Source organism: Cyprinus carpio, chromosome A17 (assembly GCF_018340385.1).
Source record: "Cyprinus carpio isolate SPL01 chromosome A17, ASM1834038v1, whole genome shotgun sequence".
NCBI lineage: Eukaryota > Metazoa > Chordata > Actinopteri > Cypriniformes > Cyprinidae > Cyprinus > Cyprinus carpio.
The window spans coordinates 11,241,823-11,268,312 of record NC_056588.1 but is presented as its reverse complement, the minus strand read 5'-3'; the positions used below and the strand labels follow the sequence as shown (position 1 = coordinate 11,268,312).

The window sequence follows — 26,490 nt, the reverse complement described above, 5'->3', positions numbered from 1 at the left end:
AAAGTATAAGTCGGTACAAAACAAAAAGTAAAATAAGTAAATGTTAATTTACTTTTATACATTTTAGGAATGAAAAATAATTACCAATAACATTTAAGACAAAAAAAGCAAAATTAGGTTTAGTTTTAATTCACACTTATGAATAAGAAAATTGGTATTTACATCTGGAAATGCTGTCCATTTTTTTTTTTTTTTTTATATAAACTAGATTTTTTTTGCTGTTGTTGTGGCTGCATTAAAAAAATAAAAATAAAAAATTACAGTCTCAGCGAGTCTCCGTACTGTTAATCGCAGTCAATTGATTAAGTAAACCTGAACACCTGGACCTAATCACCTGACTCTCATTAATACATTAATCTGAGCAGCCTAAACCTCCTCACAGCCTAAGGTTTTAGGAAGGTCTGGAAGACAAGGAGAGTTGTGTAAACTTTTCTTCACTGTTTCTCTCTCAGGTCAAATCTTTGCGATAGGGATGGCGGCGGCTTTTGTCATCTTTTGTTGCACTATAGTGTCTCTAGCGCTGTCTGTTACATCTAACAGGGATTATTTTGATGTGCACTCTGCAGCGTACTCGCCAGGAATCATTCATGATGTCTGGCATGTTCCTGCCATTGCAAAACCTTTCCTGAATGAAATTCCTCAGCCTCACAATTTTGATGGATTTGTACCAGTGTTCCCAATGCCATATGATATTCAGGCCCTACTGGAGAGAGGAAACAGTTTTTCATTAAGGATTATGAATTGTACGTCATAAACAATTCTTAATTTATTAGACAAAGTTCGTATCTAATACTTGCTTTCCAACTAATGTTAATTTTGCTCTAGCATCTTGGAGTGGTCCAGCAGATACTAATGTGTTCCACAAAGGAGAGCAGATGTATCTGCAGGTGTCTGCCTCACCTGCACCTGGTCAGCAGCTTTATGTTCAGTCCTGCCATGCTTCCTCTTCTCCAAACCATGCTGACAAACCTCAAGTCGCCCTTATCATTAACAAAGGGTAGATCAACTCCACAAACATTATTTTTAATCCACTTTCTCCCTGGAATAATTTCACCTTTTTTTTTATGTTTGCCAGATGTGTGGCCTCCAAAGAGTCTTTGGTGAAGTTTGTGCTGCAACAGCGTGACAGAGTAAATGTGATGGTTCGTACATCCAGCTTCAAGTCTTCCGAGGTGAGCGTTCATTAACAGTTATGACTGTGGTCTTACAAACGTACAGAAGTTTGAACTGTAATGCTCTCCTGTTTTCTTTAGAGTTATATTCACTGCAGAGTCCATCTTACAGATTTGGGTCTGACCTCTACCACTAAATTCTGCAACTACAACAAGCTTAAGTCCAGGTTAGTGTGTAAATCTCTTACTCTTTATAAGGTCTTGGTCCTAATAAGCTTTTGAAACTTAAAAAAAACTACTGTTTGTTTTCAGATGGGTTGACCTGGGTGGCCAAACCTCAGTATGTGATTGTTGTAGGAGAAGGTGCAGAAGCTTAATTGAGCATGCAGAATTGCCTGGTTAGTGACGGCCCCTTTTTTTTTTTTTTTTTTTTTTTTTTGGTTTAAAATGTTTGTTTAAACATTTCATTTATTTTATTCCTACAAAAACAACTTTCTGTGACATTGCAAATGCTGTAGATTTGTCATTAAGAAAAGCTGCCAGCTGGCTAGCTGTTGTGTCTTGAAAGTTTTAGTACAAGTGTCTTAACTATATTCCAAACAGTAAGGTTTTGGATATTCCTTCTTTTTTAGTAAAGGGGTTTATGAATTTGAGTTGCATTAGCTGCTTAATTTCCAGCTTGTTGGCATGCATATGTTGAGGGTATAACTAAATTAAATTATATGTAAATGCATGTCTTGGTGAACAATTTTGTAAATGGCTTTTATTTTTTTTTTTTTTTTTTTTTTTTTTAGTTGAACACTTACAATGTCTCACTTGTTAATGTTAGTTATGGCTTTGGTTTTTCTTTTTTCTAAATGTTAAATGCAGTTCTTATAATTCTTAGTTTTAAGTGAATTAGTAAACAGTTTTTTTTTTTTCTTTTTTTGGTCAATTCATGCTGCAGAAGTAATTTTCATTGTTAGTTCGTAACCCTTAACAAGGCGGCCTTTTTTTTTTTTTTTTTTTTTTTTTTTTTTAAATGAACTGCTCAATTTTCATTATACAAAAGTGGTGTTACTGCAGAAGTAAAGGAATGACCATCAAAAACAAATAGAACCTGAAGAACACAAGTACCAGACAAGTTAACAAGGACAACTAAAACAATACACATTATACATTCCACAGCCACTTAATATCTGTGAAAATTTAAAGTATTGAAAGTATGTTTTTTTTTGTGTGTTTTTTCCCCTTCCTGGAACAATAAGAGAAATCTGTATTGGAACTTATTAATCTCTGTTACAGTTTCTCTAGACCTGACTGCAGTAGTAAGCACTGGCCTGCTGATTATCAAAGATCAACAATCTGCTCCACAGGCCACACCGCTGGCACCATCAGACTTTAGCACTATGTCAGACTACAGCACTAAGTCCAGCCCTACAGCCAGAGACAACTCTGATGAAAGATGGATCGTGGCAGGTGACTCTTTCTCTGAGAGCTCAAAGCAAAATGTTGGCAATGTCTCCCCCTGGCCTGTCCAGCGTGGCTTTGGAGGAGGTGTGATGGTCATCAGCCAGGGCCTGGGAGGTGATTTGGCAGTGTGGCTACCAGACATCTTGGAGGTGGAGTTAAACCCAGTGGTGCAGATGGGGATTGGTCATCCAGAAAATCCTGTTGATATAACCTTTCTAAATGGTGAACCCTTTAGAAAGCTGAAACCACATGAAAGCCCAGAGAAGAGTCCGGTAGTTGCTGTGGATGAAGGACAAGCTTATGTAGAAGCTGTGAATTCATATGATGTTGTAAAGGATGGGTTGGACATGTGGCAACTTGATGATGTTGACCACTTTTATGAGATTCAGGAAAAACCTATTGTGAGTGAAGCAGATCACCCAAAGCAGCCTCAGCTGAGTCTCGAATCTGAATTTGACTTTCCTCCAAATGACCAGCCGTTGATCAGCCCTACTCCAAATAAGTTCTCTGAGAGTGCTGAGGATGAGGGAGAAGTTGTTTTTAGACAGTCAGAGATGGTCTTTAAAAGTGTTAAAGGAGCCAAATTATCAGAGCCAGTTCTCTACTCTAAATTGAGTCTGAATCAAGCAGTAAATGGATCCAGTTTTCTTAATTATGAAGAAACGAAGAGGCCCACCATGAACAAACAGGACCATGAGGGGAATGGTGAGAAAAGTCAAAAGGATGAGCTGATAGAGGGTACCTCTAAAATTAAAGGCCTGGTTTCATCCCTGTTGGATCAAATGAGGTTGGTTGACTACTGGTTATGAATTTTATTAAAGGTCTATGATATTAATTTTATTTTTTTATTTGACTGTAGAAGACTGTGGACTGTGCAGTGACCCATTTTTCATCATGCCTTGGTATGAAGGGATTAATGTATTTGGACTTTCAATCTAAATAAAAAAAAATTTCGATTAAATGGTCTCAATTAACTATCTGGGACATTTAGGGTTTTACATGAAACACAACTTTTAAAAGGTTGTCACGAGGGTCCTTGCTAATGTTATGAAATGTTGCTTGCTTTATAGGTGGGTTTTTAAGTTCCACTTAAGCATAAACAATGGCTGGTGTTTGGGTTAATCTTTAGGGGAGACTGGGTATGGTTGTAACACTATTTTTTTTTTTTTTTTTTTTTTTTATTCCCAACATCTGTAACTTGCTGAGTTTGAGCTAGAGTGCTCAAAGTTTTATACAAGGTACTCGCATTTGTTCACTACAAAAGGCACCAATTCAAACCTCTGGAAATATGTCACAGCCCTTATAAGTTGATGCCAAATACATGGAGTGCCTTTTGTTACAATCTACCCCACTACCGGTTTATTGTAATTGTTCAATAAACTAAAAGAGGTTTATTGAAACAAATCTAAAAGAACTATACAAAACAATGTCTCCCTTTCTCCAAATGACCACAGCTCAAATCCACTTTCTGTCTGATGCAGGAGTGTATGTGTAAATTAGACTAGTAGAACAAACCTCCTTACCATATTAATGCTTACTGAACACTCAACTCCAGTGTACCAAGGTAAAGAATATGTAGATCTAACAAAAAACTAAATTTGTGTGTGGGACTGTGACTACGTATTAATTTTCTCAATCAGAGTCACAATGGTGACAAACCAATATTTTTAACACTAGAGTGCAGACTTGGTGGATCCAGAAATTGCAGGGCACATTTATCCACATTTCCTATGGTTTGAGCTGCCACAAAAGCTCCATTATAGAAGGGAATGCTAAAATGTGTTACAACTTACCCCACCCCTGTCATCCAATGTTTAGTTAGCTGTGTTAGCATTATGGTTTGAAATTTGCGGTTTAAAAATGCATCACATTCTGCCTGAGAATCTATAATTTATTCTTATGTAAGTTATGAGTTTATCTGCAACAGTTTAAGTACTAAGTAAAACAGTTTTGGTCAAAATTTTTTTTACATCAAAATATTTTTTTCCTTCTTAAAATCTGTGCATAGCGATCTATTTACAGCCTTGACAACCATTCATATAAGATCAGGGTGAAAGTGGGTAAATAATGAAATTATCATAGGACTCCTAGCTTATCCCTGACAGGTGGAAATGGTGGTGTTACAACTCTCCCCATGTTACAACCATGCCTGGTCTCCCCTTCTTAAAATCTTTATTATAGAGAGCAACTTGAAGTGTCCACTGAGTGGAAAAACAATACGTATATACTTATCTAGTCAAAGAATTATGTCTTTTATATATGGGGTTTCGTGATTTCTTTAAGTCTTTATGACTCAGTGGGTGTTCGTCACTCTATTTGAGAGTGACCCATGTTACTACTGTAGTAGGAACCTTGCGCACCCAGATGTCGCTGTTGGATGTTCCTTTCAAACTGTGCTGCCCTGTACACTGCATGCTCGAAGCGGCCGGGGTTTTTATCTTTCGTTTTTTTTCAGTTATCCCGAGTGTGACCCTGGCTTCTATTTCCTCTCTCGAGCTATAAAGTGCCCGTGCATTTCTCACGCACCCTCTTTCCCCGGCCACCACACCGTGAGTGAATAACTCACTGTTCTTCAGTACCTTTAAAAAATAAAAATAATTAAAAAAAAAAATCCATAAAAAATAACGAAAATCTAAAAAAAAAAAAAAAAAAAAAAAACCTACTTTAAACCAAACGAAGGTTTTTTTTTTTTTTAAAGGGCAAACTTTGTTTTTTAAAAGCCTAGGTCTCGATCTATCCAGACGTTTCTGAAGCCAGTTCCTCGCGGCCGGACTCCATATGCTGTAGCTGTCATTGCTGCCGGCATCGTTTATTTGGGGAGTAGCGTAAAAGTTTAATAGAGGATTAAGAGACTCACTTGTGCCTCTGGTTCTAGGACACTCTTTACGCACTGTCATTTCAGCACTAGAAAAACACGAGCTCAAAGGCTTGAACAACCCCGAGACATGAACGCAGCGACGGCGGGGAGTTATCCGATGGCTTCTCTCTATGTGGGCGACCTGCACCCTGATATCACGGAGGCTATGCTGTATGAGAAATTCAGTCCGGCCGGCCCGGTGCTGTCCATCCGCGTGTGTCGGGACATGATCACGCGGCGCTCGCTGGGCTATGCCTACGTCAACTTCCAGCAGCCTGCGGACGGTAAGACATGACAGACAGCACCCTGTCGTCCTGTGTGTAACTATAAACGTGATGCACATAGCTGTCAGAGTAACGGCAATAATGTGTCGTGCTTTGTGCGTTAATTTAGGGACACTGGAGGTGATGTGTAGTGCGCCCACCGTCGGGCTCTCTCTCTCCTGTGTGCTGTTAAATATATTTCTGAGTTACACATCAAGCTGGTCTTCTTTCCTCTCTACCACAACCATCTTTAATATCTTCAACAACCGCTTTATTCTCCTAATATGGCCTATTTTGAGAAAGTAAGGGTTTACTGACTGTGACCGTCACATCGCATTATGTCCAGCCAATATGGCAAGCTGCTTTAACATACACGAACTAATATTTCAGCTACTGGCTATTTATTTTTAATTACTATTAATTAAAGCTATATTTTTTTTTTTTGATTTAAAAATTGTTTTAATATATTTAATCTATCTCGTATTCAGATACTACTACTAATTCATACTACTATTTCAATAGTGACAAGAACCTATTCCATTGTTATTAGTTAAAAAAAAAATTCCATTGAAATCTATGGGGATCTTAGTTACTAGTCCTTTTTTAGTTACTAGTAACTGTACCAGTAGTTAGAAGTATTTATTCCAATTTTGTGTTACTAGTATTTTACTTTTTAGTAGGCGTACTATTTAAAAATAAAGCAATACCAACAACCTTCTATTATGTTTTTTTTCTCATAACAATATCTAAAATACACTACTATTACTACGATTATACTACTTTTTAGTATTATTTAAAAAGTAGGGCTGTCAAATGATTAATCACGATTAATCACGATTAATCACATCCAAAATAAAAGTTTTGTTTACATAATATATGTATGTGTACAGGGTATATTTATTATGTATATATAAATACACACACATAAATTATATATTTAGAAAATATTTACATGTATATACATTTATATATTTATATTCTTATATTTTTATTATATATAAATATATTTAATATATAAACATAACATATTCTTCTTAAATATATACATGCTTGTGTGTGTATTTATATATACATAATAAATATACACAGTATACACACATATACTATGTAAACAAAACTTTTATTTTGGATGTGATTAATCGTGATTAATCATTTGACAGCCCTATTAAAAAGTAAAAATAATTCTTAGAAATTATTTATGTTTATTAGTATTTCTTAGTAACTATGCCAATAGTTATGAATGTCTACATTCCTATATCTCAAGCATGGTGCAAGTAATGGCAAGGTCATGGGTCTGATTCCCAGGTTCGATACCCTGAATGCAATGTAAGACGTTTTGGATAGAAAAAAGTATTCTAAGTTTATTCCTGTTCTATTAATCAGTAGCCTAATATTAACATAAAATGGATACTGGTTAATTTCAGCATTTAAGGTAGTTTTTGTTCCCATTATCCAGCTTGGTCTGCTCACTCAGGGACTTGTGGCACTTACAATGTGTTGTGAAAACACCATGCAAATAAAATAAATTGCATTTCAAAGTTACAAATGTTAAATTATATTAAATCAGCTTGCTGTACAAATACATGCTTTATCATTTCACCTGTCCTGAAATAATATCTTTACTTAGTGATACAAAGGTTGATCATTGATGCCATGCACCCTGTGGAGGACTGATATTTTGTTCTGTTGAGCATGCCTATTCTTGTCCATTCCTGAAACACATCAAGAGTTAGAGGAAAAACATTCACGCGTTCTGTTCATATTCTGTCTGGGAAATCAATTTGAAAAGCTGTGAAAAATGTAATATAAAAAGCTCAACACTCAACAGAGCCAAGCAGTCTCAATTATAGCCTATAATCAGAATAAAGAACTAGACTAGAATTGAATGTACTGCTTGACCCACATATAGTCAGAGTGTCCTACATCTACTATAAACCTTGGTATGAGACATTCTACACAGAAGCACACCTGATCATTAGGATAATTCCATGTTTTAGCTCTCTAAAGAACACTAGGTATATATCAAGGGCAGCAGTCCTTGTGTGTGTGTCTGATAACCCACGTTTTGCAACCTGGCATGACCTATTTGTGCTATTTGTGCTAAGTGTCAGGAGGGGATAATACCATTGTGAAGCACCTTCAGCTTTGTTTCTATAAATCTAATAATTCAAATGAGACAGTAAGTGTAAATATGTTTGGATTTGTTGTTCTATCTTTCCTATATTTGTCAAGTAATCTGCACAGTTTTACAACTTTTAAACCTCATATTAAATGTTTGTTCATTCCTTGCTGAATTCATCATTTATTTTAGTCATTATGGTAAATATTTGTTTGTTCAACCAGCACAAATTATGTTATGCATAATGTATACAAATGTATAATAGTGTGGAGTTGGTATGATTTTTAAGGTTTTTGAAAGAAGTCTTTTATGCTCACCAAGGCTGCATTTATTTTATTCAGTAAAAATACTAATATTATGAAATATTACAGTTTACAATAACTGTCATATATGTATTTTAAATATAATTTGTTCAATAGCGAGGTGATTCTGAAATATCTTCAATCACAGCTCATGCTCGATTCTGCCCTCCTCTTTCACAGCACTAAGGTTAAAAGGTCAAAAGTTGAACTCGCTCACCTCCATTTAGTAACTCAGAATGGCAACTGATAGTCAATATGTTTACATTTAAGATTCAAAAGTGGTTAGTGGCAATTGTAGGATGTACATCTGGAAGTGTAACTAGGCTTTAGATTGTTTTATGCATGTTTTTGCACATTGTGTCAGTACAATAGTAGTTTACATTACGCATATTCTCAGCAAATGTGCTTAAGCACATGGTTTGGTTTTCAGCATGTAACAGCTGCATTTGTAAACAGTTGCTGGCAGTGGTAAGCTTCAGCCACACACATTCCAGTGTCTTAGACCCATCAGTGGACACAGAGACTTGAACACATGCCGCCTGCCAGTACATTGCTCAAAGGACCCAACACTACTAAATATAGAGTCAGTGAGGGCTGCCTACACTGTGCCTGTCTTTTCTGAACAGTGTGTGAAGAAACAAGCTGACAGGCAAATTCATATTGCAGCCACACCATGCATCTGCTTAATCAGTGATGACGGCCTACTTCTGAATTACTATAGATTGTCTATTAATTTGACAGCTATGTGCTGTCAGTGCATGAGTTAAAATATAAATAAAAATTTAGCTTCAAACCAAAAACCGCTACACTGATGGTAAAAAGGTTGTGTATACTGTCCTGTGCCGGCTAAAAAGTTGTTATTTGCAGTGGTCTGTCTCTCGCTCTTTCACTCTTAGTCTGGGTGATCCCACCAGCTCTGAGCTCCATGTTCAATACAATCACACTGCAAACTGCTGAGGGCAGCAGACACAAGGCTGCTCCATTTTGTTCACCAGACATTTTTAGTGTGTGTGTGTGTGTGTGTGTGTGTGTGTGTGTGTGTGTGTGTGTGTGTGTGCGCTTTGGGGGGGCTCTGAGGTTTAAAAGAGAGGGAGAGACCCATCATAATTTATTACAATAGGAGACTGGTCCCTCATATGCCATCAATTTGATTAGAAAGTAATTTTAAAAAGCTTCTGAAAAACCTTAAACCTAATATTCATCAGTTTCAGTCTTCAGAGTTAACCAGACATACATATATATTTAATCCACAATCTCAATATATAGTGACAGTATACAGAGCACTGGTAAATCTACAGAGAGATGGATTGTGGATTAAATGTATAAGGTTTACTAAAGTGCTATTTTGAGGTCTAAAAAATTTTTTTCTGAGACCTGCTATGGATCAAATCTAACGATATGTCCCTGGAGTTCTGCTTAGCTGTGCTGCCAGTTCATACAAATAATGAAAGACATTTATCTTAAATGCTAACTGTTTTGTGTGTGTGTGTGTGTGTGTGTGTGTGTGTGTGTTTCAGTTTAATTGTTAAAACAAGGAAATTCTTATATATCTTGAAATGGATTGAAATATATAATTAATCAATAATTCAGAGACATATGTTGGTTATGGCAAGTTTTAATCCTCTAGTAATTGTTAGTAATTTAGGTGCTGGGATGTCTTATGGCTCATGTTTTTGTGGTTTCAGCGGAGAGAGCTTTGGACACAATGAACTTTGATGTGGTCAAAGGAAAGCCCATCAGAATCATGTGGTCACAAAGAGATCCGTCACTTAGGAAATCCGGGGTTGGAAACGTCTTCATCAAAAATCTGGACAAGTCAATTGACAACAAGGCCCTGTACGACACCTTCTCTGCTTTCGGAAACATCCTGTCCTGCAAGGTGAGAAGTGACTTTCAGAGCTTCAGAAGCTGAAATTAATACATTAATTTTTATTATTATTATTATTATTATTATTATTATTATTATTATTATTATTATTATTATTATTATTATATTTATGTACTGGGCTGCCCTCCAAAGGCAAAACACAGTAACTACACATCTAGTCAAAACTGAGGTGAATGAATATTATTTCTAATGTATTAAAATATTCTAACTTAACAGAAAAGTAAAAAAAAAAAAGAAACATACAGTGGTATATCTTTTTTTCTCCTTCAGTCCTCCCTCAATTTTCTTTGAACATACAGTTCTTGAAATGTCTGCAACCGCAAAATGAATTGTGGTTTATCATTATTAGCAATTTTCCCAATTTCTGTTAATAAATATGAAGTCAGAAAGGTTGAGAACCACAGTCTTAGCCTTATATTTGGCTTTTGCCATGTTGTATAACTACTTGCATATTTATTTGTAAGGGCAAAAGATGATTTTCTGTCATTAGTGGCAACAAACATTCGAAAAAATAATGTTGTCTGAAATAACGATTTGTTTTTTCTGCTCCTAATACTGTATATATTCATGTTTCTATATTTAGTTTATTTTTCTTTAATAGTTTCTCTATTCAAGAAATAACTCATGGATTAGTTTATTAACGCATATTTCACACATCAGAGAAGCTCTGGTAGTTCAGATGCATAAGAAAAACATTCTGTAATCTGATTCTTGATGCCGTCTCAACAGGTGGTGTGTGATGAGAACGGTTCCAAGGGTTACGCCTTTGTGCATTTTGAAACTCAGGATGCAGCCGACCGCGCCATCGAGAAGATGAATGGCATGTTGCTGAACGACCGCAAGGTGTGAGTGTCCAAGCAGGGTCATGTGACAAGAAAGGAGGTCCATTGATTTGATGATTGATAAGGACAGTGTGTAGTTTTCAATCACTAATGTTACAGAGAAGAACTTTTGGGTGAAAGTTTGTTAACCAATCAGATTCAAAGGATCAGAATCATTTACTCACCCTCATGTTGTTCCAAACCTATATGTCTTTCTTAATTCTGTGGAATGCAAAAGTATTATTTAAAAAAATGTCCGTAAAATTAAAGTTAGTGTGCTGCAGTGTTATTTTGGACCCTTCTGACTTTATTGTAAAATATCTTCTGCTAGTCTTCTAGCATTTTAATGTTTATCAGTCAGTTTTGTCCCTGCTGCAGCTGTTTTGTGTCTGTGGTTGGTCTGCAGCTGTTGGTCTGAATCTGTATTGCATTTCTGCACAGTCACGCTTCTGTCTCCGCTGTTTTTTGTAGGTTTGTAGGGCGTTTCAAGTCCCGCAAGGAGAGGGAAGCAGAGATGGGTGCCAAAGCCAAAAAATTCACAAATGTTTACATCAAGAACTTCAGCGAGGACATGGATGATCAGAGACTGAAGGAGCTCTTCGATAAATATGGTGAGTTTGAGAGAATGTAGTGGTGGTAGCCTTGTAGTCGGGACTTTTTCTCTGAAGATTTTGTTTCTACCTGCAGGTAAAATTCTGAGCGTGAAGGTCATGACTGACCCCACAGGGAAATCTCGTGGATTTGGGTTTGTAAGCTACGAGAAGCATGAGGATGCTAACAAGGTACAGTGAATTTATACTATGATTTGCTCATGATGCATATCAGTTTATCAGCTGATGCTCAAACATATTTAAAATCAGCATGGAATTGACTGTAGTGATTCACTGACATTGTCATTGAACTAGATAGATGGATGGACTGACAGATAAAGAGGTGAACAGAAAGGTGATTTATTGTGATGATATTTCTGTCTCAGGCTGTGGAAGAGATGAATGGTACGGAGCTCAGTGGTAAGACAGTGTTTGTTGGCCGAGCACAGAAAAAGATGGAGAGACAAGCAGAACTCAAGAGGAAGTTTGAACAGCTCAAACAGGAAAGAATCAGCAGATATCAGGTAATGAACTGCTTTGTTGTGTCTTTGTGTGTGTGGTTGTGTACTTAGTTAAAAAGTCATTTGTATCAACTTGTGTGTATATTTGTGTTTACAGGGTGTAAACTTGTATATCAAGAATCTTGATGACACCATCGATGATGAGAAACTTCGTAAAGAGTTCTCTCCTTTCGGCTCCATTACCAGTGCCAAGGTGGGTCAAAGGGGTTTAGTCTATTTCTGTTTGAGCACTTTGGGCAAATTCCAAACAACATTTTTACACCATTGAAGGGCACAGTGAGAAGGGGGTGGTATTTGAAGGGCTTTTCCACCCTTCCACAAGGTCATTAAGAAATGGTTCATGTGTAAGTCACTTTAGGGAAGAATTTTGTTAATCTTAAAGTATTTTTTGCTGTTTATAATAACATGATCCTGGGTGGCGCATTCTCAAAAAAAAAAAAAAAAAAAAAAAAAACTGAGGTAGTTTAATTGAGATGTTACCTGGGATTTAAAGACATTTAAACCCAACAAGCAATATTCCTTGCATATTTGCATTTTTACGTACATTGTCATATTTGTTTGTTTTTAGAAGGCACCACATGAATAAATGGTACACTAATTGAAATCAGTTTGAAGACGCGAAGAGGCTATATTTGATCCAGTTATATAGTATTCTGCTTCTGTGGGATTTATATCTTTGACTTAAACTGATGGAAGAAAGAGGTGAGATCTTATGCAGTCTAAATCTTGCTGTAGGTGATGCTGGAGGACGGCAGGTCCAAAGGTTTTGGCTTTGTTTGTTTCTCTTCACCTGAGGAGGCCACAAAGGCCGTGACAGAGATGAACGGGCGTATTGTGGGCTCTAAACCACTGTATGTAGCCCTGGCCCAACGCAAAGAAGAACGCAAAGCTCATCTGACCAACCAATACATGCAGCGTATTGCTGGCATGAGGGCAATGCCTGCCAATGCCATCATCAACCAGTTCCAGCCTGCCGGTGGTTACTTTATGCCAGCTGTTCCACAGGTGGGTGAAATCCAAAAGTCTTAGACAACAATGAAAACATGGGATTTCAGTCCCATTTAAACCTGGAAACATATTATAGTTTATAAAAGAAAAAATTTAATTTAAATATTTTAATTATTTTTTTCAAGACCTCGCTGTATATTATGGAAGGCCATTTCCACCATAGAAGAAAAAAAAAATCATCTTTGGTAAATCATAATTATGACATAAAAACATTATGAGATACCCAGTCAAAATTATTATACTAAATAAAATAATGACAAAAAAGTTATAATTGTGAGATAAAAAGTCATAATTATCACATAAAAATAACAATTATGAGATACCAAGTTATAATTATGACATAAAAAGTCAAAATTGTAATGGGAAAAAAATGAGATACTAAGTCATAATTATGAGATAGAACGTCATAATTATGGCACAAAAAGTAAAAAATAATGACATTGAAAATCATAATTATAACATACTAATTCATAATTCGTAATCACAAGAGTAGAATTTTTATCTCATCAGTTTATTCCATAATTATCCCTTTTACTCATAAGTTCAACTAATGTCGTAATGATGACTTAGTATATCATAATTTTGACCTTTTATCTCATAATTTCAACTTCTTACAAATATGACTTTTATGTCATAATTATTCACCAAAGCAGTACTTTATTTTCTGGCTGAAATGGACTTCATTGTATATCAAAAGTATATCAATAAATATATAGATAATAAATCAATAAATAAATAAGGGCTCTGAAGTTATAAAATGTTCAATTAAATGATTAATAAACTTTCCGATTATATCTTTTGTTTCCTTCTAATGCATCACAGGCCCAGAACAGAACAACATACTATGCACCAAACCATCTCACCCAGATGCGTCCGAATCCTCGCTGGCAGCAGCAAGGTGGCAGAGGTCAGGGTGGCTTCCAGGGCATGCCCAGCTCCTTGCGCCAACCAGGGCCCCGTGCCAACATACGCCACATGGCTCCCAGTGCTTCCACCCAAGGCCCACGCGGGATCCCCACAGGTGCACAGAGAGTGGGTGAGAAAACCCACCCACTACTGATGTGATGCCTTGTTGTCACAAACTTTGACCTGTTTTCCAGACCCAGACACCTAAGAAATTTATAACCCCTACAAACTTCACATTTATTGATTACGACAAGTGAGTTTGGTGACCATTCTTTCCTGGCCATAGCTTTAATGTTATTTACCTCTTTCCACAACTAGGAGGCAGTAGCCAACTAATGGGTCCCCGCCCTGCCTTGGGGGTGACGACCCCACGTGCCATGCCCCCATACAAGTACGCCACCGCCATACGAAACACTCAGCCTCAGGTCGTGCAGCCTATTACTCTGCAACAGGTAATATGCAATCTTTAAAAACACAAAAATAATTTAACACTTAATATTTGGCAGATATATCAAAATGAATGTCCATTTTTCATACTGTACATTCCAAAGTTGATTTTGGTTTTTGGTATTTTATTTAAAAATTTGTTGATACAAAATTATAAAGAATCTGAATACTGGCAATTAATCAGTTATCATCCAGAACTTGAAAATGATTGACTTTTCCGAACCGAATATTAATATTGTGCACTGCTAGAATTAAGATATAGATTTGAAAAACACAATCAAATTCACATGTTGTGGTTTACTGTCTTCTGCAGGCTCAGCCAGCTGTTCACGTGCAGGGTCAGGAGCCTCTCACTGCCTCCATGTTAGCTGCCGCTCCTCCTCAGGAACAGAAACAGATGCTTGGTGAGATGAGGAGGCTGTAAGCATGTTCAGCCTTTCTAAACGTATTCTTATACTCCCGAGGACATTTTTGTGCATTGGAGTTTCATGTGATAGACTAGTTCACCCAAAAATGTGGAACAACTTTGGAAAAAAAAATTTATCTCTTGGAACAGAAATTGTGGTGGACTATCCTTTTAATTACTTTCTTATTTTATTCATTCTTGTGGCTATCTCTAATTGTTTATTGCCTGTCTTACATGTGCCCGTTCTGTTTTCCCTCAGGTGAGCGGTTGTTTCCTCTCATCCAGGCAATGCACCCCAGTCTAGCTGGGAAGATCACAGGAATGCTGCTTGAGATCGACAACTCTGAGCTGCTGCACATGCTGGAGTCCCATGAGTCTCTGCGCTCCAAGGTGACAGCCGTTAACTATGATAAAAGCCTCCAGTAACAGACACTAGCTCTGCTGTCTTGTGCAATAATGGGTAAAGAGTCACAAGCTTTTAACAATGCAAAGCCTATTGACTGGACCGGGGACATAATATCGTGCACTCATTTATTAGGATTTATGCTTTGCCTAGCAAAGACTGTCCCTGAGATGTAATTTATAATAGGCAGTGGCGTTTTAGAAGTTAACTGCTTATTAGAGGCATGAATCTCTGTGTTGAAGATGGTTTGGGGGTTTGCAGGACTGATGATTTGTCTGTGTTGTCAGGTGGAGGAGGCTGTCGCAGTGCTTCAGGCTCATCAGGCCAAGAAAGATGCCACACAGAAAGTGGGAGTCACCGCTGTGACTGTAGCCGCAACATCATGACAAGTAACGTTTCTTATTATGAGTAGTATTATAATTGCAGTGCTTGTTGTTATAATGACCAGGGTATTTATGTGAATGTTTGAAATTATAATGAAAAACTTAATTGTTTTCATTTGAAATTGTTTTCTGCAGGGTGAAGCTGAAAGACTGAAGAGAGATCACCACTGTCTGGTGTCGTCTGGTGGCAACCAATAACAACACAATAAATAAAAACATGAAAGAAAAAAAAAAGAAAAATACAAAATGACACTTGAACATAAAGAATACAAATTTGTTGCAGGGCTTCTATTTTTAACTCTGTAATAATTTTTATCACCTAAAGTTAATTTTAAAAAGAGGCAGTTCTGTGAAGGAAGAGCCTCTGTATTGTGGCCAGGACTGACTTTTTCTATGAGGAAGTGGGACACTTGATTCTTCAGTGAGCTGTGTGTATGATTGGACCTCACTTGTCCCATGACAGTAACCCAAGTGGTGTGGCACTCTAAATAAAGGGACGACTATTTAAAATGAAATATATTGTCATCTTCTTCTTCTTCTTCATTTTTAAGTAGAGACAAAGGTCATTTTACAGACACTCTTTATCCAAAGTGACTTGCAGTACAGGAACAGTCCCTTTATAGATTACATTTTTTGCTCAAGGGCCCAATAATAACGGAAGTGTTCATAACATCCCATTTCACCTTTACCTGGGACTAGTCACATGACCAAAGCTATTTAATTCCAGTTTGCTCATCCTCTGAATGATGATGTCTGTGTCAAAGCTCCATAAATGCTCTTACAAATACAGCTACCATATTTAATTGGTCTATTGCATTATCAAGATATAAATCATATAAATCATGGACAAGCTAAAGATGGTCCTATTTAAGTAACATATACATACATATGGTTTCCCACCGTTTACAACAGTTACTGGAAATGAAACAATGTTTTTTATTAAAAATTATACATGGTTTTACATGGCTATTCAATGAGTAAAATACAACTGTAACAAAGAATTTGTGTATTTCTGTGATGTTATTTGTCCTCCGCAACACTAGAGGGCGACATACCGTCTCGAGGTGGCGAAGAAGACAGTCAAAAGTCAAGATGGCAGCGACTAAACGTGTTCTTTATGTCGGTAAGAAAAAACATCAAAATTATAACTCAAAATAACAATTGCTTCGCTCTCAAAGTGCACTAATTTAATTCCACAGCCACAGTGATGCGGTTCCGGTTACCAGCTGTAGCCGGGAAAACACTAAAAGATGAAATATGAGCTTGCATTGAACGTTCCGTGCGTTGGAAATGAAATATCATAAAAAGTCTGTTTTTCTCAGGTGGTCTTGCGGAGGAGGTGGACGAGAAAGTGTTGCACGCTGCGTTCATTCCCTTTGGTGACATCACAGATATTCAGATCCCGTTGGATTATGAGACAGGTGACAAACGCACATAAATAAACACAAAATGCATTCTCTTACACAGAAACAGCTTTACGGCAAAATAACGACAAAAATAACGTACATTATATCTGACTCTTTCTGTCCACAGAGAAGCACAGGGGCTTTGCATTCATCGAGTTTGAACTGGCAGAGGTGAACACCTGCTAAATCCCTCTTTAATTAAAACAGAATATACCGGTATCATAGACTCGATTAAAATGCTCCTCATTAGCTCCCTATAGTCTGCACAAACCACAGTTGCATGACTGAGGTTTGTTTGTTGTTATAGTAAAAGATAATTCCCCCGTAGGTCACTTTAAATTACTTTCTGCTTCTTTTTCTCCAGGATGCAGCTGCTGCCATCGATAACATGGTGGGTGATTGAACCGCTGACTTCTCTGGTCTCATAGAATTCAAAACACAGTCAGAATGTGCACTGCAGGAGTCTGGGATAATGTGTGTTTGGCTTTGTGTTGTGCAGAATGAGTCGGAGCTGTTCGGCAGAACCATCAGAGTGAACATCGCCAAACCCATGAGAATTAAAGAGGGTTCTTCTCGACCAGGTGAGGGATTTTTTTTTTGTTTCGATCTCCTGCTTGTCTTTCTGTTACTCTTTGTGATTTTAACTCATTACTTGCATGCTCATGAAACGTAAATGTATGTTCCGTTGCTGCTCTGCTCATAGTGTGGTCTGAAGATGACTGGCTGAAGAAGTTCTCAGGGAAGACTGTTGAGGAGAGCGAGGAGGCGGAGTCAGCCGCAGAACCAGCCAGTACAAATACACAGGAGGTGGGAAAGTTTTAATATAATTGGTTGGTTTTAGTATAAAATAATAATGCGTGATAAATTGTCATTTTGGTATAGATGTTTATAGATATTTCTGCTCAGTGTCTGATGTTCTGTTTTAGATTTTATTTTCTTAGATTTCGCATTTTGTGTTCCTGTGCAGGGAGAACCTCCAGCGAAAAAAGGCAGGAATAACCCACAGGTCTACATGGACATCAAGATCGGCAACAAACCTGCAGGCCGGCTGCTCTTCCTCCTGCGAGCGGACGTTGTGCCCATGACTGCAGGTCAGAATCAGTAAACCAAAAGCTTTAGAGGCTCCTCCTTTTTTTGAGAATCTGTTTTGTTTGGGTGTACTTCACAATACGGATGAAAATATCGATCTACTTTTGTTTCATTGAGACATGTCTCAGGACAACACAGCTGTTTTGTTTGTTTGTTCTCCTGTAGAGAATTTCCGTTGTCTGTGCACGCATGAGAAAGGCTTTGGATTCAAGGGCAGCAGCTTCCACCGAATCATTCCTCAGTTTATGTGCCAAGGTGGAGATTTTACCAACCACAATGGCACCGGGGGGAAGTCCATATATGGACGCAAGTTTGACGATGAGAACTTTGTCCTCAAGCACACTGAACCAGGTGAGACCAGTCTTCAGTTTGAGAAGTTGTGTGTGTGTGTTTTGTAAGATTGTTGCAACTGGATATTCAATAAGGATCAGTAAGTGTATTTGTTGATTTTGATCTGAAATGAAAACTGGTCTCATGTTGTTTTGCTGTGTGCTCATAGGTCAGCTGTCAATGGCAAACTCTGGTCCCAATTCTAACGGGTCGCAGTTCTTCATCACTGTTGATAAAACAGACTGGCTGGATGGCAAACATGTGGTGTTCGGAGAGCTCATAGAGGGCATGGATGTGCTCCGGGCCATGGAGGTGAGTTTAGATTTCCAATCACATCACACATGACTTTTTGGAGTCTCTTCTGCTCACCAAGGCTGTATTTATTTGATATTGTGAAATATCCTTTACAGTTTGAAATAACTGTTTTCTATTTAATATATTTAAAATTGTATTCATTCCTGATAGCAAAGCTGAATTTTCAGCAGTCATTACTCATGATCCTACAGAAATCTTTGCAATATGCTTATTTGCTGTTCAAGAAACATTTATTCTTATTTGTCAAAGTTGAAAACAGTTATGGATATTTTTTAAGTGATTCTTTTAATGAGTCCCTGTTTTCTAATGGCTTTGTGTCTGTACTGTTTCCTCAGGCTCAGGGAACAAAAGATGGCAAAACCAAACAGAAAGTCATAATTTCCAACTGTGGAGAGTATGTGTGACCTCAACATATTGAGTGTGTGTGTGTGAGAGAGAGAGTGTTTCTGTTTTATAATAAAACATTATTCTATATCCAAATAAAACGTTTATACGATTTTTTTTCCATTAAATATTGGTCTCTATACAAGTTGTCATTTCAGGTCAGTAATTCAATAACAATTATTTTATTCATTTTCAAGTCTTCTAGACATATGTATTTGTTGGATTTAAGCTGGGCATCTGGTTCTCATGTTAAATGTGAATCCCTGCAATTTGTTCTTATGTGTATAATGTGTTACTGACTCCATCCTCTAGATGGCATCAGTGTTCCTGGAAAACCTCTGCAGCCATGTCACGCCCTAAAGAACAGATATTGTGCTAAAAGAGCAGCGCTCATAGAATAAGATCAGACCCCTTATTGATAGCATGATGAATGATAGCTTGTGGGTTCAGTCCAGATAAGGAATTACTCCCACCCCCCCAGTCTTGCATGGTGCCCTTGATTCAGATGCGTATCCTCAGCTCACTCAATTCTCTCCACAAAGATACATTTTACATGTTCTTTTTCCTCAGATCATAGAGCTGCATTTACATAAAAATCAGTAAAACAGAAAAAACTGTAAAACAGCTCAAATAATGAACCAGGAAACAAAAGATCTTTTATTGTAAAGACAGAAAAAGTTTGTGAGATGTTAAACTGACATAAAGCCACTGAAAATGTGAAGCCATCAAATCAAGCCATTTGTTTTAAAAGCATATTAGCTTTATACACATCAGCAAGCAATACCCCCCCCCCCCCCCCCATATGACCAGTATTATAGACACTTTCATTTGAATGTTTGAAGAGTTTTCCAATTATCATACTATTTAAAAACATCTTAAAAAAAAAAAAAACGACAAAAGTTGTTACCATTTAAATGTGTTGGGAACCATTGCAGAGTTGGAGGGATTCTTCAGTGAATACATTTTTGAATGATGTTTACTGGAATTGTGTTGTTTGTCCAGCTTCATTAAAATTGATTAAAGCACATGGAGTTAATTAAAAAGCTAATAAAACATTCACATTCAAGTTCATAATCATACCAACATTCATATTCAAATTCCCTTAAGTTTATTTCAACAGTATTACACTAAAGAAACATTTTTAAAATCCATATCCTCAAACTATTACTCATCTCACATTCTCCATCAGTTCATAAATGTCTAGGGGAATACTGAAGCGTCAACAATTGTATCTCAGTAAAATACTCCTGGACACTAAACATCACAGGGTGTCTACACAGATTGCAACATCCAAGTTATAAATGACATTATAATACCTCATTACATGCTATGGATACCATATGAATGTTTTGAGTTTTGTGACATTGTCCCTCTTTGATGGGTTCAGCCTAAATTCATATAAGACAACACCATAAAGACAATATTTTCTCCCTAGCTGTTGAAGATCTGAGAATCTGAGAATCTGAAGTGTGTTTTTTATGGATAAATGTTATTGTATTGAACTGTAATTGTAGTCTTCATTAACAACAGCTTGAGCTTAAATCCTAAAACATTGATGAATGATATTTCAAACAAAAAAGGTATTGCTCATAATAATGCAATTTAAATTAATGTTTGTCTGCCTGCAAATTACAACTTTTATCTTTGGCAATGACTCAGAAATAAAGAACATACACCTTTTTTTTGCCTTCTGGACTTTCCTCAATGAAAGTGCTAAAATCTCTCCTAGAAGGGTCTCAGAGAGAATGCGCCGCTGAGTGTGCTGTCATAGGAATGCACTGGTTTGAACTACATCCGTGAGCCAGTAATATTAGAGTAGCAGCAATTACAGAAGTCAAGTGATTTGTGCTCTTTAAGTTTCCCTAATGTTACGCCAATGTCATCAAAGGTTATGGCTTCTCTGTCAGCTGCTTCAGGACATTTGTTTATTGACCCCTGATGTATCAAAGTTCTAGAATTGAGAGCTATTTTTTGCTATGTAGTTCAAAAAGTGTTTAATTTTTACTTCAAAATCTATTTGCATAGAATCTGTTGCTAGAAAACAGGGTCACATTATTACATCATGTGCTTCAATTGTTCATTTGTGCTCTTCATTGCCATTTTAAGGTTAATTCGCACTGCACTGACAGAATCCGATCAATAGTAACAGAGAAGTTTGTTGGGTTCACTCGGATCGGTGTGTTAACCCTGAGTTGGTCAGTGTTTGTTTTCAGAAACTGAACGTTTAATCGTATTAGTCAGGTCGTGGAATTTCTGGCGATTGTTGCTGTTGGTCAGGGCTGTCGGTGCAATAAACTAGCCTTTACAAATGAATGGGTTTTTAGGTTCAGCCTAAACTACTATCCGATACAAAGTGCACAAAACAAATGAAGGAAGAGACTGCACAAATTAGCTATAAATGCATTTCCTAAAGTTGAATAGTGGAGCTGTGATTTTACATTGGTTTTACATGTTTTTCTTACCATGCAAAGAAACACATTCCAGTTTCAAGCACTACGTGCTGGCACCTTGAACTTCTCTGGAGATAATGTTTAATCTATAAATATTGACCAGGCATTCTCTTTCTCCATGTTTGGAGTGACTCCGAAGGGTCATACGAGGGATGAAATATCCTACTCATGCAATTCTTCCACCTCTCTCAGGCAAGCTAAGAACGAAGGGGAATAAGATGCCTTTGGCCTCCACAGGTGCTTTCAGAGACTCGTCTTTGAATCGACCTCCATCCTCTTCTACAATGAACTGAAGAGTCTGAGATTTATTCACACAGTAGATGCAATTATCAATGACAGCACATCGAAACGGCAGTGTGCAGCCCTGCTGCTGGGAGGCACAGTCATGCCACATCTTCACGATGGTGTTGTATTTAAAGACACTGATGCCCTGTTCACGGTTTACATCAAATCGGTAGATGAAGCTCTTGAGAGCCACCATGTCTGTGGATTTTTTCCTGCTGTTGTTGTATGGACACTCCTGCCATTCGTCTCTCTTGGGGTCATATTTCAACAACCGATAGAACAGAGATCCTCCTGAGACGTACAGCTCACCGTTACACGTAGTGGCTTCGTGAGCCACTGCAAATGCTCCTTTAGGTAGAGGAGCCACTGACATCCAGCGGTCCATTCGAGGGTCGTACTTCTCCACGGTGAAAAGACATTCACCGCCAATGGCATACAGGTTCCCGTCCATGGAGACGAGTTTGAGTTGCGATCGTGCTTGGTTCATGGGTCGGACTTCGCTCCAGCGGTCTGTGATGGGATTGTAGCAGAATACTCTGTCCGAGACTTTGCTTTTCTCCCCAGTTCCCCTGATCCCGCCGGCCACAAACAAGTAGTTGTACATAGTACAAATACCGCAGCCCCTGGTGTTGATGTCTTCTGGCATGACGGTCAGGGTGTGCCAGTCCTTACTGCTTTTATTGTAGCTGTAGATCATGTGATTGTCCTCAAAAGACGTGATGGAGAGAGGACTCTGGGGACGGCTGCTGTTTCTGCTGGGCGGTCTACTTCCTACACGCTCAAACACGTCGTTGATTTCCGCAACCATCAGACACTGGCGGCTCTCCATCCGTTTGCGCAATATGAGGTCTCTCTCTGAGCCCGTGAGGCGCCCGTAAACCGCCGGATCTCTCAGAACCTGGAGAAAGTTGTCACTCATGAACCGATAGGCTGTTTCTTTCAGTTCATTTAGTCGCTGCTTTTTGGCAATCATTAGGATTTCATAGCAGTTCCCAGGCGTGATCTGTGTGGATATGGTGTCGATAGCAGCTTGTACCGCACAGGGCATCTGCAGGATCTTTGCTCCTGTGATGACATCCACAATATTGTCTTTGCTTACGTTCATCTGGGAGGAGTAAACATAATCTACAAGCACTGATAAGGTCTTGTAGCTCATTCCTTTTACCTTCAGGATGTCTCGAGAAAGCCTGGCCTTAAAATAATCACTTTTCTCAGCTAATACTGATTTGTGTGCTTGTATTTTCTGTCCGCCCACCTCTATGACTAAATTCGGCTCTTCTTTTGCAGATAGAGCTTCTCTTACTGCAGATCCACTTTGCTTTAGCCCTTGGCTTGATTCCTGCCCAGTCTGTCCAAGCGATGTTCTGTAGCAGGTCTGATCTGTTCCTTCAGAGGAACTTATAAAGCATCCCAGGGTTTTTTCAAGTGACCTCATTTTTTGAGAGCTTGAATAGGAATTATTTTTGTCCTCTGATGTGGAGGAGACATTTTTAATGTCAAGCTGACTCCGAACCACCTCACCGTCTCTTAGGATATTGGATAATTTGTCAATTTCCTCCTTGTTCTCTGGTCTGAAGTACAGAGAGGATGCCAAACTGGAAGCTATCTTTGTTCCATTCGTTTCTTCTCTAATATTTCCTTGACTTGAAGCTTCACTCATATTTCTCAAACTAAGGTCCAGATTTTGTGCTCTAGATGAGTCCAGAGGCTGTATGTGCTCTTGAAATCCACTGTCACTAGAGACAGCATCTTGTGCGTATTCTGCACCTGTTACAGTGCCATAGTTTCCCAAAATCCTATTGTCAGTTAAACCTCCTGATTCTGATGTATCCCATGTACCCGGGAGACCCTGCAGTATTTCCGCACCAGGGATGCCCGTTTTCTCCATAGCTGTGACACTGTTGTTGTTCCCTTCAGCTGGGATAGGTGATTCTGGAGAGTCAGGGTTTGCTGCGTGAAATATAACGTCTGCTTGTACTGTAAACATGTTTCTGTCTTGCAGAGTGTTGTTCATCTTTCTGTAGTTGCAATACACCTTAGGTCACTCATTTAGTGCTTTCAGATCAATAAAAACAACTCAGAAGTTTCTCCTTTTCCAACAGTAGAGTTAAATTAATCCCAGTGAGCTTCAGAAATGACTGGTAAATCCAATAAGAAATTATTGGGGTAATGATCTTTCAGAGTCAACATTGCTAGGATTCTCCAAGCTGGACATGTTTGCTGTTTGTTCCATCAATGTACATTTCATCCAGATAAACAATAGAAAATAAACACACTTTTCCTATAGCAAGAGAAGATCCTTTTGTCTCTGTGTTCTCAGCTCTGGGTCCAAACCTTCTGAGAAAAGAATTACATGTTATTCATTCATATATTTACAACTGTATTACTCAAATTCATATTCCTCAAATAATATCATGTAATCCAAATGATTAGTAAAGTAATTTAAACACCTTCTGACATGAACTAATAGCCTATAAAGTGGTGCTCTTTTGAGGAAAAAGCTCTCATTTATTCATTTCAACAAGGCAAGTAGTATGTCTGCTGCAGTGACAGTATAGATCATGAGCATCACCCTCCCTGATCAGCACTGAAATGCTCCATTTAAGACACTCTAATGCGCATGCGCACTACTTGCAATCCCACTACTGACAGCCTTATAGATTAAATCTTAAAGAGATCGTGAAACAGTAAGATGAATTTACCCCTTTAGTTAATGTTCTGTCACTATAGTTGTTAAATTACCCATTCTAATAGACCATAAAAATGTAGAGCGGAAGGAAGATAAAAAAGAGAGATATTATTGATAAGGATGAGGAAAAGATGAGGCATTTTCAGACAGATAAAGTAGTCTTTAAAATATTAATACTGAATAGATTCTAAATGATTCAATAGACCCAGTACTTACGCGTTAAACGGCGGGGTTTCTTTGCGCAATTCCTTACACAGACAGAGCAATCTTATGTAAGTCAGTGACTAACGTTAGATCTTAATACATCGCGCTGCAGTGAATCTACACATTAGTCTATCGAGGGCTGAGTTTTTTCCAAATTCAGACCACTTAACCATTCACAGAAATGTACTATCTATCCCATGCTGTAATAAAACGGCAGTTCAATGAGAACTTCTCTTTCTTCTCCTCATCCTCGACCAACTGTATGCGTCTGAATGCCTCGTCTGGAGAATCGGGGTCCACAACATGTCATTATCCCAATGAAGCGAATAAAACGAGATATATTCCACAGAAGCGACCCTGTGCTCCGGATCTGATCGACACCGCCTCTCTGCCCTCGGAGTGCTTTGCAGTATTTTTTAGTTTATTGTATGCTGAGGTAGTTATTGATCTAAACCACACCCCCGTTTGTGTTCACCCTCTACACATCAGAACTGCTGATCAAATGCACTGTGAGCGCGACGCAGCACGCGGCCGAATGAAGGATGTTGCACAACGCTCAAAGGGAACTCCCAAGCTCAGAGCATTGTAACGTTTATTGCTTCAATACTAAATTATTTCATGTGTTAAATCATCTTATTATACAGTAATAAAAGGTGGTAGTGGTTTTCTAAAGCACAGAAAACTAGCGCAATCCGTGAAGAACAGTGAATATATTTGATTTTTTTGACAAAATACTACATAAAACGAAACAAATGCATGTCTACATACATGACTACTATATAAAAAGTTTACAAATGTCAGGTTTTACTCAGTAAAGCTTGAAAAATGGTCAAAAGCAGCACGACTTCATCTGGCCTTCTCAAATGTGAAGTTTTATGAGCACATTAAGGAAAACTCTCCATGCTAATATTATGGGCTACACCGCTCTTTAAGGGTTACTAGGGTAACCACTTGATTTCAGAGAGCAACACACCAGAGTTGAGACTGTCTGTCAGCACATGGTCAGACTGAGATGTCACTATTAGCCCTCTAAATACACACATCAGCTGTTCTGAGTCTGAGGGGACTCGCACAAAGATCCCTGAGTCCACAAAGGCTGAAAGCATTGCATTTATTAGTGTGGCCTCCTGCAGAACAACTAAATCTCACCAATCAGTTTATCTGGAGGAGGCACAATGCTTTTACAGCACTCTGAGTTTTCTACACTCTTTATTATGACAAACAGATATCAGATCAAAACACTGAGATTTTAACAAACACTGAGATGTCAGCTATTTCTCTTTATCTCAAAAACTCGAAATACAATACTTATAAGAACTATTTACTTGGCATTTTGCAAACGGATTAATTTAGGGGTGCATAGTGTTTGATTCTATTGTCTAATCGGCTGAAATATTATATGTATTTATAAAAATATTAATATTTTCACTCAGTGTGTAGATCCAGGTAAGAATATCTAAACATCCAATGATTATCAACCATCACAGTTAAGGGATAAACATGACCTTTTTTATTTCCCTTTCAGGCAGTTACCTTGCAAAATCGATTATTTCGAGAGAAATTTCTCTGAAATGCATCACACTGGAAACGTCGACGACAACAACTATACATTTTCATTTTTTAAATTAAGTTTTTTTTCTTCCTTCTATCCATGCCCAGGTAAATTTTACTGTAAGCTCTAAAATCAGTGTTGCTGCTGGTAAAGTGCGTTTCACAGAAATTCATTCAACCTCTGTTCACCCTCAAATTCAATTTCTTTTAGGGTCATTCCCTTATATATGAGTTGGCAGTTACAGTTCATCAAAAGGAAAAGATACTAAAAGGGACAGAAAATAAAAAGATGCAGTTGAAAACAATTCA

The 26,490-nt window shown here is 37.9% G+C and overlaps 4 protein-coding genes across 6 annotated transcripts; 3 read left to right on the top strand and 1 right to left on the bottom strand.

Moving 5' to 3' along the window:
- The first annotated feature begins 365 nt into the window (after positions 1–365).
- On the top strand, positions 366–3,525 carry LOC109060742. Of its 2 annotated transcripts, none has more exons than XM_042774070.1 (7): positions 366–743; positions 826–997; positions 1,076–1,172; positions 1,254–1,339; positions 1,425–1,510; positions 2,397–3,351; positions 3,427–3,525. In XM_042774070.1, exons 1-7 carry the CDS (start codon positions 473–475, stop codon positions 3,443–3,445), a joined length of 1,686 nt encoding a protein of 561 aa, XP_042630004.1. In that variant the 5' UTR covers positions 366–472; the 3' UTR covers positions 3,446–3,525. The 2 variants fall into 2 exon arrangements, with proteins under 2 accessions (XP_042630004.1, XP_018933441.1); XM_019077896.2 differs by having other exon boundaries at positions 367–743; positions 3,424–3,525.
- A 1,567-nt stretch (positions 3,526–5,092) lies between these two features.
- pabpc4 (poly(A) binding protein, cytoplasmic 4 (inducible form)) lies at positions 5,093–15,993 on the top strand. Of its 2 annotated transcripts, none has more exons than XM_042774069.1 (14): positions 5,093–5,705; positions 9,791–9,984; positions 10,723–10,838; positions 11,286–11,425; positions 11,502–11,596; positions 11,791–11,928; positions 12,023–12,118; positions 12,661–12,930; positions 13,756–13,954; positions 14,158–14,291; positions 14,600–14,690; positions 14,952–15,082; positions 15,383–15,484; positions 15,614–15,993. In XM_042774069.1, the coding sequence occupies exons 1-13, from the start codon at positions 5,510–5,512 to the stop codon at positions 15,479–15,481; spliced, it is 1,899 nt and encodes a 632-aa protein (XP_042630003.1). In that variant the 5' UTR covers positions 5,093–5,509; the 3' UTR covers positions 15,482–15,484; positions 15,614–15,993. The 2 variants fall into 2 exon arrangements, with proteins under 2 accessions (XP_042630003.1, XP_018933440.2); XM_019077895.2 differs by having other exon boundaries at positions 13,756–13,969.
- Positions 15,994–16,447: 454 nt separating this feature from the next.
- On the top strand, positions 16,448–19,107 carry ppie (peptidylprolyl isomerase E (cyclophilin E)). The gene is made up of 10 exons (XM_042774071.1): positions 16,448–16,601; positions 16,801–16,899; positions 17,012–17,055; positions 17,249–17,275; positions 17,384–17,465; positions 17,588–17,691; positions 17,852–17,975; positions 18,139–18,324; positions 18,473–18,615; positions 18,954–19,107. Exons 1-10 carry the CDS (start codon positions 16,496–16,498, stop codon positions 19,020–19,022), a joined length of 984 nt encoding a protein of 327 aa, XP_042630005.1. The 5' UTR covers positions 16,448–16,495; the 3' UTR covers positions 19,023–19,107.
- A 529-nt stretch (positions 19,108–19,636) lies between these two features.
- Positions 19,637–23,864, bottom strand: LOC109060740 (kelch repeat and BTB domain-containing protein 11-like). The gene has a single exon (XM_019077893.2). The coding sequence runs from the start codon at positions 23,749–23,751 to the stop codon at positions 21,619–21,621; it is 2,133 nt and encodes a 710-aa protein (XP_018933438.1). The 5' UTR covers positions 23,752–23,864; the 3' UTR covers positions 19,637–21,618.
- Positions 23,865–26,490: the final 2,626 nt, after the last annotated feature.

Excerpts from the sequence above, each read along its gene's own strand:
- LOC109060742 (XM_019077896.2), top strand. The coding sequence starts at position 473 with ATGGCGGCGGCTTTTGTCATCTTTTGTTGCACTATAGTGTCTCTAGCG. Across the intron at positions 744-825 it reads TTCATTAAGGATTATGAATT|CATCTTGGAGTGGTCCAGCA; the intron begins GTACGTCATAAA and ends ATTTTGCTCTAG. Across the intron at positions 998-1,075 it reads GCCCTTATCATTAACAAAGG|ATGTGTGGCCTCCAAAGAGT; the intron begins GTAGATCAACTC and ends TATGTTTGCCAG.
- pabpc4 (XM_019077895.2), top strand. The coding sequence starts at position 5,510 with ATGAACGCAGCGACGGCGGGGAGTTATCCGATGGCTTCTCTCTATGTG. Across the intron at positions 13,970-14,157 it reads CACAGGTGCACAGAGAGTGG|GAGGCAGTAGCCAACTAATG; the intron begins GTGAGAAAACCC and ends TTCCACAACTAG. Across the intron at positions 14,691-14,951 it reads GGAACAGAAACAGATGCTTG|GTGAGCGGTTGTTTCCTCTC; the intron begins GTGAGATGAGGA and ends GTTTTCCCTCAG.
- ppie (XM_042774071.1), top strand. The coding sequence starts at position 16,496 with ATGTTATTTGTCCTCCGCAACACTAGAGGGCGACATACCGTCTCGAGG. Across the intron at positions 16,900-17,011 it reads CCCGTTGGATTATGAGACAG|AGAAGCACAGGGGCTTTGCA; the intron begins GTGACAAACGCA and ends TTCTGTCCACAG. Across the intron at positions 18,616-18,953 it reads ATGTGCTCCGGGCCATGGAG|GCTCAGGGAACAAAAGATGG; the intron begins GTGAGTTTAGAT and ends CTGTTTCCTCAG.
- LOC109060740 (XM_019077893.2), bottom strand. The coding sequence starts at position 23,751 with ATGAACAACACTCTGCAAGACAGAAACATGTTTACAGTACAAGCAGAC.